Below are 16,905 nucleotides of genomic sequence, written 5' to 3'. Positions count from 1 at the left end.
CCTTTCTGCTCAATGCGTCAGCAATCACATTAGCCTTGCCTGGAGTGTACTCAATACTCGGATTATACTCTTGAATCATTTCGACCCATCGAGTTTGCCTGAGGTTGAGATTAGGCTGAGTGAAGATGTACTTGAGACTCTTGTGATCAGTGAAAATGTCCACTTTTCTTCCCAATAGAAGATGTCTCCAAGTCAACAGAGCATGCACAACTGCCGCCAACTCGAAATCATGAGTGGGGTAGTTCTTCTCATTAGGCTTCAACTGGAGAGATGTATAAGCAACAACTTTCTTCTCTTGCATCAATACTGCGCCAAGACCTTGGAGAGAGGCATCAGAAAAGACCTCGTACGGCTTGGATTCATCAGGCGGAGTCAGAACTGGAGCAGTGATCAATTTCTCTTTCAAAGTGTTGAAAGCAATATCACACTCCGGAGACCAAACGTACTTGACGTGCTTCTGGAGAAGATTTGAGAGAGGCTTCGCGATCTTGGAAAAGTTTTCAATGAATCTTCGGCAATAGCTTGCGAGACCGAGAAAACTGCGGAGTTGCTTCATGTTCTGAGGAGGTTCCCAATTCACAATTGCAGACACCTTCTCAGGATTCACGGCAATGCCCTTGGCAGAGATGATATGACCAAGATAAAGAACCTCATCGAGCCAAAATTCACACTTGGAGAACTTGGCGTAGAACTGATGTTCCCTGAGCTTATCGAGAACCAAACGCAAGTGCTTGGCATGATCTTTCTTGTTCTTGGAGAAAACCAGAATGTCATCGAGATAGACCAAAACGAAGTCATTGGTGTAGGCGTTGAAGATGAAGTTCATCATGCGGGAGAACGTCGGAGGAGCGTTGGCGAGGCCAAAAGACATGACAATGTATTCATATGAACCAAAGCTTGTTCTGAATGCTGTCTTGGGAATATCTTCTTCACGAATGCGAATCTGGTGATAACCCATACGGAGATCAAGCTTGGAGAATACTTGAGCACCTTTGAGTTGTTCGGACAGCTCATTGATGTTGGGAAGTGGGTATTTGTTCTTGATGGTATTCTTGTTCACTGGACGGTAATCAACACAAAGTCGGTCCGTTCCATCCTTCTTCTTCACAAAAAGAACACCACAACCCCACGGAGAAGAACTAGGCCGGATGAGACCCATTTTCTCTTGCATATCGAGTTGCTTCTTTAGCTCTTTCAACTCTTCAGGTCCGAGCTTGTAAGGACGCTTGCACACAGGTTCCGTACCGGGCTCAAGATCAATAACGAATTCAACTGGCCGGTGCGGAGGCATTCCTGGGAGCTCTTCTGGAAAGACGTCTTGATATTCGCAAACGACTGGAATTTGAGAGATGGCATCCAATTCACCCTTCTCATTGAGAGAAAACAGACAGATAGTATTATCCCGAGCGGCAAAGACAATTACATCCTCAGACGAATGAGTCAATTGAATCTGCCTGGCTGCACAATCAAGCTGAGCCTTGTGCTTAGAAAGCCAATCCATCCCGAGAATAAGATCAATATCCGAGTCACCAAGAACATTTGGAGAGGACAAGAACTTATAGTCACCCAAAGTGATAGTAACATCCGGAACGCATACTCGAGATGTCATTTGACGGGCCGGAGAGACGATAGCCAACGGCTTCGGCAACACTTGAGTAACAAAATCATGCTTAGATGCAAAAGGTCTCGAGATGAAACAATGCGACGCACCAGTGTCAAAAAGAACTTTTGCAGGAATATCATTAACAAGAAGGTTACCCATGATCACATCTGACGAGTCCTCTGCCTGAGCTGCATTCATCAAATTGACCTTGGCATGCTTGGGGTTATGCTTGACCACAGCTGTACTTGCCGATCTGACAGGAGGAGGAGGAAGACGCCTCTGGTTGAGACACTTGTTGGCATAGTGACCCTTCTGTTGGCACTTGTTGCACGTGACCTCTGAAAGCGGACGGTGATACAGAGCACTCGATCTTGGAGCTTGAGACAAAGTCTTGTTCTGAAAGCCAGGGTTGGGTGGGTGGGAAGAACCACTGCCACCTTTGCTCTTCTGCTGAAACGGCTGACGGAACGGAGGAGGAGGAAGCCAAAACTTCTGCTGCTTGGCCACTTGAGTAGAGGAAGAAGGAGTAACATTCTGACTCGCTTCTTGGAAGCATCACACCTCAACTGAGCAGCCTCTTGCTTCAGTGCCATGTTGTAGAACTCATCGTATCTCAAGGGCTCAAAGAGAACAAGAGCGAGCTGAATTTCTTCTCTGAGACCACCCCTGAACTGGTAAATCATGCTCTTCTCATCAGGGACGTCCTGCTTGGCAAAGCGGGCGAGCTTCTGGAACAACTTGTTGTAGTCATAGATAGACAAAGAGCCTTGCTTCAGATTGCGGAATTCCTCACGCTTGCTTTCAACCACGCTCTGGGGAATATGATGAGCTCGAAAATCTCAACGGAAATCATCCCAAGTGATAACACGTCCACCTCTGGAGTCCTTGTACTGCTCGAACCATTCTGCAGCTTGATCTTTGAGTTGGAAGGAAGCGAACTTAACAAAGTCCTCAGGCCTGACGTTACTGCACTCGAAATGCTTGCAGAGATCCACAAGCCAATCATCAGCATCGGTTGCCTCAACACAATTGCTGAAAGTCTTTGGCCCGTTAGCAAGGAACTGGTTGAGTGTAGCAAAGTGACTCTGATTGCTGCCTTGATTCCCATGACTGCCTTGATTGCGCTCTTGGAGAATTTGCATGATCAGCTGTGTGTTTGCATTGGTTGCGGCCATCATAGCTTGCCATGCCTCCGGAGGAGGTGGAGGTGGTGGCGGATCAGGATTCGGAGTCGTGCGCGTTGGAGGAGCCATCCTGAAGAGGTTGACCACCATTAGCACATTGATAGACAAATATTGAAGCTGAATCCAACGGAATGAAAATTGCAACATATAGTCTTCACATCCGAACAAAATGAACGAATGCATTCCTCTTGAAATGGTCACATATCCATAAATTGAGAAGCCACGTAGAATTAAGGTAGAGAAATAAATCAACAAGGTACGGATCAAGAACGAATAATCGGTAAGAAATCCCAATCTCAAACCAATATCCGTGGAAGAAGAACTAGAGCTACTAGAATTCCCACCTATGAAACTCCCGAACCTTTCCGGTTATGCAATCAGGTGTTGGGGATACAAGGGAAGCATAATATCTCACCCAAACTAGCAAATCCTACATCCAGCTGTATCCATCCTTCAATACATAACCAAGAAACCTTTGGAAACCATCTACCTCAACCTTCGAAAAGCATCCGTTATACAAGTTATGGCGATACTCCCGAACTCCCGCCCCAGTACTGGGTGGCGTCGAGGTTATCTCACCAACGAACTGCATAAAAGAGATTTTCGATGTCGGCGTACTAGACTCAGGTATTCCAGAATTGCAACGATAAAATTATGATGACAACACCTCAGAGCTCAACTCCCCGGGACACTTCAACTAAACCCCTGACAGGAGGCACCAAGACAATGTTCTCATCATAAAACCATCGGAACGATTCCAAGATACCCGCGTGATCCTAAAGAAAAAATTTAGTGAAATTTGAGAAGAGAAGAGTCAAAACTCTACGTCAGGATGCCTTACCAGAGCGATGAGGAGACTGGGAAGTAAAAAGAATTCCTAAACTCTCCGATATATAATTACTAAAGACTCAAAACATTTTTCTAGACACAACTCGACCGCTAAAAACGATCAAGCAATGGGGCTCCTAAGGTCGGGGAAGGCTCTGATTACCAACTTGTAACACCCTCAATGCGACTATAGCTCCCACGTGTCGAGGCACGGCTTAGAGACATAATCGCATTGAAGGCATATGTCGCAAGTTAGGAAATCTTCACAACATCCCATGTAATATGATAATAAAAAGGGAGATAACATAGTTGGCTTACACTCGCCACGTCAATCAAGTACATAAATAACATTACATCAACCAAACACTCATGGCCCGACTACGGCGCCAAAATAAAAGAGAACCCAACATGCGACACGGTCCCGTTCACCCCCAACTGGGCACCACTACTGATCATCGGGAAAGGAAACATAGTATCACTGAGAGTCTTCGTCGAACTCCCACTTGAGCTCATACGCGTCTCCTGGAGGGAATCATCAGGCCCTGCATCTGGTGTAATAGTAAGCTGTGAGCCACGGGGACTCAGAAATCTCGCACCCTCGCGATCAAGACTATTTAAGCTTATAGGTGTGGCAAGGTAAAATATGAGTGGAGCTGCAGCAAGCGACTAGCAAGTATGGTGCCTAACTTATTCGCAAAAGAGAGCGAGAAGAGGAGGCAAAGCATGAGCGAGAATCTAGAGAATAACCTGCGCAAACATTACTCCAACACCGTGTCCACTTCCCGGACTCCGCCGAGAAGAGGCCATCACGGTAACACACTCAGTTGATTCATTTTAATTAATTAAGGTTCAAGTTATCTACAACTGGACATTAACAAATTCCCTTCTGCCCATAACCGCGGGCACGGCTTTCGAAAGTTCAATCCCTGCAGGGGAGTCCCAACTTAGCGCATGACAAGCTCTCACGGTCAACGAAGGAATAGACCTCCTCCCAAGACGTTCCGATCAGACTCGGTTTCTCGGTAATTCAAGACACTTCGACAGGTTAAAACAAGACCAGCAACACCGCCCGAATGTGCCGACAAATCCCGATAGGAGCTGCACATATCTCTTTCTCAGGGCACACTCAGATAAGCAATCCGTACAACTAAAACCAGCCCTCGAGTTTCCCCGAGGTGGCGCTGCAAAGGGCTCTAGTTTGTACCAACACTCAGAGGAGCACTGGCCCGGGGGGGTTAAAATAAGATGACCCTTGAGTCTGCAAGAGTGGAACAAAACACTAGGCGAGAGGCCGAGCCTTCCACCCTTTACCAAGTATATAGATGCATTAAGATAACATGGCAATATAATGATAACCCAACAAGTAAATAAAAGATGTTCCAACAAGGAACGGCCTCCAATCTTCACCTGCAACTAGCAACGCTATAAGAGGGGCTAAGCAAAGCGGTAACATAGCCAATCAACGGTTTGCTAGGACAAAGGTGGGTTAGAGGTTTGACATGGCAATTTAGGAGGCTTTCAAGCAAGTGGTAGGCATCGTAGCAATGGCATAGCAAAGGAGCGAGCAAACTAGCATAGCAAAGATAGTAGTGATTTCGAGGGTATGATCATCTTGCCTGCACAGTTGTCAGAGTTGACTGGATCCTCAAGAGCAAACTCAACGGGCTCCTCGTTAGCGAACTCGTCTCCCGGCTCTACCCAAACAAGACAAACAAGGATACAATCAACCACGTGCAAGAACAAGCAATATGATGAAATGATGATATGCTATGCGGGATGCGATGTTGGATGCAAAATGCAAGATATGACAGGAAATGCATGAACCTGGCCTCAACTTGGAATTCCAAGTGTGCCACTGGAAAGATGAGGTGAAATCGCTTGAAAACGATATAAAGAACGCCAGAATCGGAGTTACGGTTTGGAAATGGCAAGCGATTCAAAAATGACACCGGTCTGTGGTTTACAGCAAGTAGGCATCTAAATGCAATGAGATGAACATGCTACAGCACCCAAACATGACAACAAAATACATGGCAGGGATGCACACAAGATGCTTAACAAAAGTCTAGCACTAAGCTACGGCCAATTCATCCATTAGGAGGTTCAAACAAGCATGGCAAAAACGCAAATGACAAACAGATCTCAGACTTAGTGAAATTAACACTTGTCTGGAATTTCAGATCATATAGCCCTCTTCGGAGCAGCAAAACAACATGCTACAGGACCTGAACATGACAAAGAAAGACATGGCATGGAGCTACTCAACAATCTTAACAAAAGTCCCTTAGTGACCTTGAGCCAAAAGGGATCACAATATATACTAACAAGCACACGAACATAGCAAAAACATAATCAGTTTTCAGACAGTGAAAACTGGGACTTGCTGAAACATAACTCACGAAGGCATGTTTACGAGATCGATGCACTCACTACGGTGAAAGTCATGACAATACAAGCATACACCCATAAAGAAGGCACAAAATACAAGCTAGACATGGCAAGATCAATGGCATAGCATGCACGGATCAACTACAATAATATTGGCAAAATCGCAAACAAGTTGACGATCTGCCCAGATTCACAACGAAGCAAAAGTAGAGCTCGATTGACTCAAGCTAGGGTGCTCCATAATTGCAAACAAAGACATGGATGGATAGAGCACTACAAGATTAACAAAACTCCCTTACTGATCATCCTCAAAAGAGGCACGGATCACTAGGAAACAACAAGAACATATGGCATCGTGAGATAAACAATCCCAGTACTTAGTGAAATCACTAAGTCCCTGAAAACAGAATTACCGGGTGCTTCACTTTGCAAGCTTGCACAAGTCACCACACACATACTAAAAATACATAGGTTGCACCTCTGGATAGATGACAAAACCCTTAACAAAACACATGAAGAACTCACGGGCATATCATGCACACAATAATCATGGCAAAAATGACAAAAGTGCTAAACGGAGTAACAGATCTGACAATTAACTCAAGTAGCCCTCTTCTAACAGCATTTCGGGCATCAAGATGAGCTCAAATGAAAATGATGCAATGGAATTAAATGATGCACTCTCTGAGATGAAAATTTTGATATACTATATGCATGAATCTAAGCTACGGTTGCAAAGTTACGGAGCCGCGAACATGGAAACTTGGATCAGGAATTCTGGGACTTAGAAAAAATTATACCCCGCGGGAACCGGGACGAGGAGGACCCGGGACGAGGAGATCCGGGCGAGGCGGGGTCGTTTGGATGGCTGAGCTAGTGGATCTGGTCCACCCGACCAGATCGGATCCGGCCGGAGCTCCGGCGAGCGGCGGACGGCGGGCGGGGCGGCAGCGGACGGCGGGCGGTGCGGGCGGCTCCAGCGACGCGGTGGCGGAGGACGGCGACCGGCAAGGCGGCGGGAAGAGCGGGGCCGGCTAGGGCGGCGCGAACGGCGAGGGAGCTCGCCACGGCGGAGCTCGCAGGCGGCGGGGCACTCGGCGGCGGGGAGCAGCGGTGCGGCGGCGCGCGCCGATGGGCCGCGGGGGCCCTGCCTGGGCTCGGCGGGCCGACGCGTGGAGGGAGGCGGCTGGCGTATGGGGAGGCACCACGTGGCGGTGGCGGGGAGCAGCGGATGTGTCCGGCGCCGTCCGGACGTGTCCGGCGGCGGCGGATCTGGGATTTTAGGGTTAGGGACGAGGGGGATCCCGAATTTGGAATGGGGGGTGTATATATAGGCATAGAGGGAGCTAGGAGAGTCCAAATGAGGTGCGGTTTTCGGCCACGCGATCGTGATCGAACGCTCTAGAGCATGGAGCAGAGTTTGGTGGGTTTTCGACCAAATTGGAGGGGTGTTGGGCTGCAACACTCACGATGCCTTTTCGGTCCCTTGGTTAACCGTTAGAGTACCAAACGAAGTCCAAATGGTACGAAACTTGACAGGCGGTCTACCGGTAGTAAACCAAGGCCGCTTGGCAAGTCTCGGTCCGATCCGGAAATGTTTAATCCCCACACACGAAAGAAAGCTAGAAATGGCCACCGGAGGAGAACGAAGCGCCGGAATGCAAAACGGACAACGGGGAAAATGCTCGAATGCATGAGACGAACACGTATGCAAATGCAATGCACATGATGACATGATATGAGATGCATGACAACGATAACAATACACGGAGACAAAAACCCGAACCCGAGGAAATAAATATAACTTAACGCCGGAAACGGCAAGAGTTGGAGTACAAATTGGGAAAGTTACATCCGGGGTGTTACATGACTACGATGAGACCTTCTCACCCGTAGCGATTCTTAAGTCCGTCCGAATCATGTTAGCAATTGCCGCATTTTATGATTATGAAATTTGGCAAATGGATGTCAAAACTGCATTCATTAATGGATATCTTAAAGAAGAGTTGTATATGATGCAACCAAAAGGTTTTGTCGATCCAAAAGGTGCTAACAAAGTGTGTAAGCTCCAGCAATCCATTTATGGACTGGTGCAAGCATCTCGGAATTGGAATATACGCTTTGATAGTGTGATCAAAGCATATGGTTTTATACAGACTTTTGGAGAAGAATGTATTTACAAGAAAGTGAGTGGGAGCTCTGTAGCATTTCTAATATTATATATGGATGACATATCGTTAATCGGAAATGATACTGAATTTCTGAATAGCATAAAAGGATACTTGAATAAGAATTTTTCAATGAAAGACCTCGGTGAAGCTGCTTATATATTGGGCATCAAGATCTATAGAGATAGATCAAGACGCTTAATTGGACTTTCACAAAGCACATACCTTGATAAAGTTTTTAAGAAGTTCAATATGATCAAGCAAAGAAAGGGTTTCTTGCCTGTGTTACAAGTTGTGAAGTTGAGTCAGACACAATGCCCGACCATTGCAGAAGATAGAGAGAAAATGAAAGTCATTCCCTATGCTTCAGCCATAGGTTCTATCATGTATGCAATGTTGTGTACCAGACCTGATGTGTGCCTTGCTATTAGTTTAGCAGGGAGGTACCAAAGTAATCCAAGAGTGGATCACTGGACAGCAGTCAAGAACATCCTGAAATACCTGAAAAGGACTAAGGATATGTTTCTCGTTTATGGAGGTGACAAAGAGCTCGTCGTAAATGGTTACGTCGATGCAAGCTTTGACACTGATCCGGATGACTCTAAGTCACAAACCGCATACGTATTTATATTGAATGGTGGAGCTGTCAGTTGGTCCAGTTCCAAGCAGAGCGTCGTGGCGGGATCTACGTGTGAAGTGGAGTACATAGCTGCTTCGGAAGCAACAAATGAAGGAGTCTGGATGAAGGAATTCATATCCGATCTAGGTGTTATACCTAGTGCATCGGGTCCAATGAAAATCTTTTATGACAATATGGGTGCAATTGCCTTGGCAAAGGAATCCAGATTTCACAAGAGAACCAAGCACATCAAGAGACGCTTCAATTCCATCCGCGATCAAGTCAAGGAGGGAAACATAGAGATTTGCAAGATACATACGGATCTGAATGTTGCAGACTCGTTGACTAAGCCTCTCTCACAAGCAAAACATGATCAACACCAAGACTCCATGGGTGTTAGAATCATTACAACGTAATCTAGATTATTGACTCTAGTGCAAGTGGGAGACTGAAGGAAATATGCCCTAGAGGCAATAATAAAGTTGTTATTTATATTTCCTTATATCATGATAAATGTTTGTTATTCATGCTAGAATTGTATTAACTGGAAACTTAGTACATGTGTGAATACATAGACAAACAGAGTGTCACTAGTATGCCTCTACTTGACTAGCTCGTTAATCAAAGATGGTTAAGTTTCCTAACCATAGACATGAGTTGTCATTTGATAAACGGGATCACATCATTATAGAATGATGTGATTGACATGACCCATCCGTTAGCTTAGCACTTTGATCGTTTAGTTTATTGCTATTGCTTTCTTCATGACTTATACATGTTCCTATGACTATGAGATTATGCAACTCCCGAATACCGGAGGAACACTTAGTGTGCTATCAAACGTCACAACGTAACTGGGTGATTATAAAGATGCTCTACAGGTGTCTCTGATGGTGTTTGTTGAGTTGGCATAGATCAAGATTAGGATTTGTCACTCCGATTATCAGAGAGGTGTCTCTGGGCCCTCTCGGTAATGCACATCACTATAAGCCTTGCAAGCAATGTGACTAATGAGATAGTTGCGGGATGTTGCATTACGGAACAAGTAAAGAGACTTGCCGGTAATGACATTGAACTAGGTATGATGATACCGATGATCGAATCTCGGGCAAGTAACATATCAATGACAAAGGGAACAATGTATGTTGTTATGCGGTTTGACCGATAAAGATCTTCGTAGAATATGTAGGAACCAATATGAGCATCCAGGTTCCGCTATTGGTTATTGACCGGAGATGAGTCTCGGTCATGTCTACATAGTTCTCGAACCCGTAGGGTCCGCACGCTTAACGTTCGATGATGATATGTATTGTGAGTTATCTGATTTGATGTACCGAAGGTTGTTCGGAGTCCCGGATGTGATCACGGATATGACGAGGAGTCTCGAAATGGTCGAGACATAAAGATTGATATATTGAAAGGTTATGTTTGGACATCGGAAAGATTTCAGATAGGTTCGGGCATTTTTCGGAGTACCCGGGGGGTTAATGGGCCTTCATGGGCTTTAGTGGAAGAGAGGAGAAGGCGATAAAGTGGAGGGGCGCGCCTCCCAAGCCCAATCCGAATTGGGAGGGGGCCGGCCCCCCCTTTCCTTCTCTCCCTCTTCCCTTTCCTTCCCCTCCTAGTTGAACTAGGAAAGGGGGGAACCTACGCCTAGTAGGAGTAGGATCCCCCCCCTTGGGGCGCACCCCATGAGGCCGGCCGACCCCCTCCTCCACTCCTTTATATACGGGGAGGGAGCACCCCATAGACACACAAGTTGATTTCTTAGCCGTGTGTGGTGCCCTCCTCCATAGTTTTCCACCTCGGTCATATTGTCGTAGTGCTTAGGCGAAGCCCTGCGTCGGTAACTTCATCATCACTGTCACCACGTCGTGGTGCTGATGAAACTCTCCCTCGACCTCAGCTGGATCTAGAGTTCGAGGGACGTCACCGAGCTGAACGTGTGCAGATCACGGAGGTGTCGTGCGTTTGGTACTTGGTCGGTTGGATCGCGAAGACGTTCGACTACATCAACCGCGTTACGTAACGCTTCCGCTTTTGGTCTACGAGGGTACATGGACACACTCTCCCCGCTCGTTGCTATGCTTCTCCTAGATAGATCTTGCATGTTCGTAGGCATATTTTTGAAATACTATGTTCCCCAACATTTCGGTGACCCCGAAACGCTTCCAGTTCCTCTCGAAATTATTTCAAATATTAATGAAACAATTCCACAAATAAATCCCATCTCCGTGCACAATGTCGAGCTCCGGCAACTGCTCGGACGACTCTGGCGTTGACTGGGGCGCTTTCCTCCGCGAGGCAGCCGTGAGCTCGCCCTCTGTATCGCGTTGCAGCGGCCGCGGGTGGACACATGGGGGCAGTTCTAGATCTGCTCCATTACCTGTCGCCAACTGGCGCAACTCGCACGCAGCTCTACACGGGCTGCTCAATCCACACTGCCCCTCAATCGACCACCTCCTTCGCCCGCAGTTGCTCCGCAAGGGCAACAGTGGGTTCTAGTGCCTGCTTCGCCGGCACTGCGGACACAGATGTCAGAATCATAGGTGCGCGCCGCCCACCGAGAAAGGCAGTGGGCAAGGGAGTGGGCGGCCGCATCGAATGTCGTCGCACAGTCTTCCTGCCGACGACGCGGGTTGCCTACGGTGCCCGACGAGGAGGAGCGGCTCCTCGCGTGGGTGTATCGGCGGTCACTGACGATGACGAAGGTGGATGCTCGCCGGCTCCGGAGGAAGAACGCCAAGGCGCTCCAGCTAGGCATTGAGCAGTCCAAGCACGAGGCGACAGAGGCAGCGGCAGAGGCGGCGAGGGTGGCCAAGCTCAAGAAGAAGCAGGACCGAGTTGTCTGACAGCTGAATGTCTACATCGTCATTTCCTCTTTTTCCGACGACTCTGACTCCGACAGCTCCGATGACCCACCTGCTGTCGTGGACTCCTACAGCAGCGCCAGCGACCAGAAGGGCAAAGGGCCGGCGAGGAAGTGGTGAGTCTCAGGCATCTGTCTTTAATTTCAAGTATTTAGTAATTAGTTTAGACTTGTCTGTCGTTTAGGTGAATTATGTGAACTGTGGCGGTCTTTTGAAGATCTTTCGCGATCAAAATGCGCATTTCTATGTCCGTTTCTATGCCGGTTTGATGATTTGCATAGTTCTATTGAGGCCGCATATTTATGTTTGGATATAATGTATCGAATACGAGATACACATACGTGAATGAGGAAGTTTGACGATTGCCTGGTCACTGCATGTGGACGAACCCGACGCATCCGGATTCGGCAACCTCGATTGTAGATGCTTAGTCTTTCTGCCGGTACCACCATAGATGCAACGTGGGGATTATCACAGCTCTCATGTTGCTGGTAGTGGAATATACCTCTAGTAAACAGAACGGACATTTTGAGTTTTGATTCGTTTTAAATATTGATCACTGAGCAACTACAACCAGTATTCTCTCTCCCTCCTGAATTTCTAACCAAAAACTAAAAAGGGCCACACCAGTTTGTAAGTTAGTTCTCATAAAATTTAGGACCTGATAAGTGTCACACGTGTGACATGAAGCAATTCCGTCACATTTTTTGATGACAATTTTAGTTATAAAGCATGGCAACTTTCTGTTTAGATGGCAATTTTCAAATTTTTTTGGAAAGGGGGGGGGAGGGGGGAGGGGGTCGTTTTATTTTTTGATGGCAATTTTAGTTATAAAAACTTCAGGGTGGTATTACTACGTGCCAGTGTGATGCTTATCATTATTTGGGAAAATTTATCCGCAGGCGTAGCAATTGTTGTATCCAGCCCGACAATTGTCAATAACGGAAGGATGAATTTCATGTGAATTCATTTTCGGTAGGCCTGGCTATCTGTGATTGGAACCATAAACCAAGCACTATAGTGCTCAAATACCTGGAGTAACACAGGACTTATTAGCTTACAGAAATTCCAATATATATATATATATATATATATATATATATATATATATATATATATATATATTCAGTACACCATAGAAAAACACAGGACTCGGGCTGACTGCAACAAGATGGGCGATGTAAATATAGGTTGAAACATAAACCAATCACTTACTCTAATACTCAGCCGAGCGATAGGAGTTCACAGTGCCAACCCAACTATACACTGTTGCTAGCTTAGGCCACTGACAAAATACTAAGAACACATAAAAACGTATCTTTCCAACGAAATGGTTCTCGTTCATTGACTTGGATCATGGACTCAACTGCCGTGAGACAATCAATCCTCCTGAGACCGAGAGGGAAGCAGTAAGGTAGGGTTGCTGTTTGATGGGCATGGGATCTTTGACATCATGAGCTGCGAGTGTTGGGGACTGGAGCTAACAACTGCATCCCCCAGCCTGTGCCTGCGACTGAGATGAGTTAGCATTGCTGGACTTTAAGTTCACATCAACCATGTCTTCCTGCTTTGCTGATGAAAGGGTCTCCATTCCAGGCAGTGCAGCAGCAATCTTGCGGAACAGAGCCTGGTCAAGAAATTGTGCTTGTGTTAATACAAAACAAGCAGAAAGTAATGTCATGTGACCAGTTCATGAGAATAACCCTATTCCGCTGCTTTTGAGTTCAAGAAGAAAAATACTATGACCAACATGAAGCCAGCTTTTATTAAATGAAATGAAAATATCCATTTTTAAGGCACACCTTAATGTTAAAACCAGCTTTAGCACTGGTTTCAATAAACATCACACCGAGGTCCTTTGCCTTGCCTTCCCCTTCCTCAATGGATACTTGCCTGTGGCACAAGATAGCAATAAAAATTAAGCAAGATAGGTGAGTAACATTTGTGACAATCATATTAGTACTTTACAAACAAAGGAGATCCAAAACCATTGGTGATTTAGCTAATGTAGCTAAGAAAAAAAATAGCTCATTTACACTCTGTTTACATGTTCCATCTGAATCGACCCCATGCCAGTAATATTACAATTGCACTCTTTCTCCCTTAACTTCTTGTCTCCCTGTATAAGGTGGTTGCTCGCTCGTTGCCTTACTTGACCCAACAAATCAAACTCAACCGGATGTCAAGTCAAAGGATGTACTGATTTTCAACATTATTTGTGCGTGTGTCTGTGTGTTGGGGGGGAGGGGGGGATAACATGTTTTATGGAACATGGTTCAATTTGGACTTCTCTGGAATGTGGGGACAAATTCAACGCCCACAAGGTTATAAATACACTTTGTACTTCAGTCATACTACAACATCAAGGGAAATCTTCTATATCTAAATAGCTAGCCCCCACTAACATATTTCTCTCAACATGCAAGCATGCCACATCATCAAGCAACATGCATGGCAAAAGGACCACCACAACATGTATTCATGCATAAGAAAATGTCCATCTCAACATGCAAACATAAATGAGATATTTAATAAATATTTTACAATACATTAATCAAACACAATAAAGCATCTGAATTTACAATTTTTTAGTTTTCATAGTATTACTATTCACATTCCATACAAATCAAATATCATCAAAATATAATGCAAATATTCCCAGAACAACGTGCGGGGTATCATCTAGTTCCTTAAATGCCTAATCCCTCAGTGAGACGGTGAAGGATCACACAAATATCATGTGGCCTGCAAAGAATTGTATATCTCCAATTAACAAGGCCATGAAAATTGAGGTTCTGACCATATTTAACACATGCGATAAATTCACGCACCATGATGCGTCTGAAACTCTGAATAAAACAAAAAGGCAGTTTGCTTAAATAAAACGACAAGTGGATCAGACTGAGAGTACAATCTGTTGTACTCAAAGCAGAATAATCAGAATAGTGCTAGTTAATTTTGCTTCACATATTTGTTATGCTTAACTACGCTAGTATCACTCACAACATGTAACAAAAGTTACACAAAACAATAGAACTGCAAATTTTGGTACATCTGGAGAGTACATAGGATATCACATGTGACCAAGTAGTAACAAATGGAAATACTCAAATATAGTGCACTCATTGAATGGATAGCAATGTGAACCACACTCTCACCTCTTGTCCACAAGGTCAGTTTTGTTCCCAACAAGCACAATAATGACATCACTGCCCCTCTCAGTGCGAACTTCCTCAATCCACTTCGACGTGTTTAAGAAAGACTGCCTGCCTGAAGCATGAAACAAAAATAAATAAGGGTGATGCCAGTAAAATTTGCAACTTTGCGTCATCAGAAATCATTATTTGATGAAGAAAATATTTATGAGAGAGAGAGAGAGCATACTTGCAACATCGAATACAATAACAGCAACTGAAGAGTCTCTGATGTAGCTTGGAATTAAACTCCTGAATCTTTCCTGACCAGCTGTATCCCTGAAAATAAAGAACAAAAATACATATGACAATGATCAGCACTCCAATGGACAGAACAGTCTGTCAGTAATGAGGTAACAGATGTGAGCATACCAGAGTTGGAGTCTCACAGTTCTATCTTCAAGGTACATTGTCTTCGACAGGAAATCAATACCAATCGTAGCCTGTTTAGGGAAGAACATAACATATGAAATTAACTTAGATACATTATTATAAGCAGACATTTTATCTATGAAGTACGTTACAGGAAAATAGAATCAGAACAACTGATCGTCACTCCCACAATAATACAGCACAATGTTAACAAGACATCATTGTTCACCAGGAAAACCAAGTCTGTTGTAAGTATACCGATATACATATGAAGAGGCTCAATGTTAGTTAAGAGTTCAGATTGTGCATATATTCTACACTGCGTTGAAGGTCTTTAAGTCATAGAAATGGCAAACATTCCATATCTAATTGGGCTCGCAGGTATCATAGTGAACTCCTAGAATTAGCAAAAGGTTCCGTCTGGAATCACAGGCGTCATGGTACCTCTCTCTTTCTCAGGTAGCAAAGTGGCATTGAAACAACTCGTACGTATTAGCTAGAATTCCCTACGTTACATCCGCCAGAATTCTCCAGCAAGTCAAAGCTAGGCCGAGCAGCCTGGGCACATTTGTCACCAAACAACGCTGTGATCCTGGGAAGACACCATTGACGGCAGGACAATTTCTCATGCATTAAATTCCAAATCACACAGAAAATAAGATTGCAGTGGCCACACGCCAATTCAACTTCCTCAGCCAGGGATCATGAGCATTTCGTCGCTCCGTGATACATCACGGACAAAGGTTGTAAAATAGCAGATGCACAAGTCTCAAATACTGTAACCATGGATCGCCCCAAGCCCCAAATCAAGAAGAGCTGGACACACATGCTACGCACCCGATCAACAGATCTAATCTCCCGTTCACAGGGTCAGATTGAAACGCTCGGTCGGGCCGGATCTCGCCTCGATGACATGGATAGATCCAACCATCCCGGCTCGAGGAGAGGAAGCGGCAAAACAGAGGAAAGAAACTGAAACAGGCAACAGGCGCGGGATTGGGGGATGGGGAGGGGCCGTGCCTGGTAGGTGTTGTCGAACTTGTCGTACATGAAGCGGGTGATGATGCTGGTCTTGCCGACGGACTGGTCGCCGAGGAAGACCAGCTTGTACTTGGCCAGAGCCGACACGGGGGCCATCTTGTCCGGCGCGCGGCGGCGGCGGCGAGATCAGATCGGGATCGGGTCCGGCAGGGCGGGTGGGTGGAGAAGGGGAAAGGGCGGGATCTCGCTCGCTCGGTGGCGCGGTATGGGTGGGAGTCTCCCCGAAGGTCTCGCCCTGCCCCTCCTTCGTCCCTCGCGCTCCCCGCTCCCCCACGTTGCGCGTCCCCGAGATTAGTGCCTGCCGTTTATTAGCGAGCGCTTGCAAGGCTGGAGGACCGAAAATGAAAAATGGCGAAGCCTCGCTGATTTCCTTTTTCAATTTATAAAATGTATTAGTAGCTGGTAATAATTTTATAATGTACAGTAGTTTCTATATTTCATATTAATATGTGTTATGTATTCCCTCCGTTTGCAAATATAAGATGTTTTACATATTTTTAATATATACACTACATAAGGATTGAAACAAGTGAACAAACACACTAAACCATGTCTATATACATCCGATTCACACAAAAACTAAAACATCTTATATTCATGAACGATGGAAGAGTACTTGTTGTCGAGTATAATGTTTA

The 16,905-nt window shown here is 45.5% G+C and overlaps 1 protein-coding gene across 1 annotated transcript; it reads right to left on the bottom strand.

Annotated features, from left to right (window-relative positions):
• Positions 1–12,800: 12,800 nt before the first annotated feature.
• Positions 12,801–16,559, bottom strand: RAB6A (Ras-related small GTP-binding family protein). The gene is made up of 6 exons (XM_048692643.2): positions 16,247–16,559; positions 15,227–15,297; positions 15,045–15,133; positions 14,819–14,930; positions 13,463–13,553; positions 12,801–13,287 (listed from the first exon to the last, which is right to left on the bottom strand). Exons 1-6 carry the CDS (start codon positions 16,361–16,363, stop codon positions 13,141–13,143), a joined length of 627 nt encoding a protein of 208 aa, XP_048548600.1. The 5' UTR covers positions 16,364–16,559; the 3' UTR covers positions 12,801–13,140.
• Between the last annotated feature and the right edge of the window lie 346 nt (positions 16,560–16,905).

The sequence above is a fragment of the Triticum urartu genome, chromosome 2A, assembly GCF_056163025.1.
Source record: "Triticum urartu cultivar PI428250 chromosome 2A, HENAU_Tu73, whole genome shotgun sequence".
NCBI lineage: Eukaryota > Viridiplantae > Streptophyta > Magnoliopsida > Poales > Poaceae > Triticum > Triticum urartu.
The sequence above is the reverse complement of the archived record's forward strand: the minus strand, read 5'-3'. Positions and strand labels throughout refer to the sequence as shown.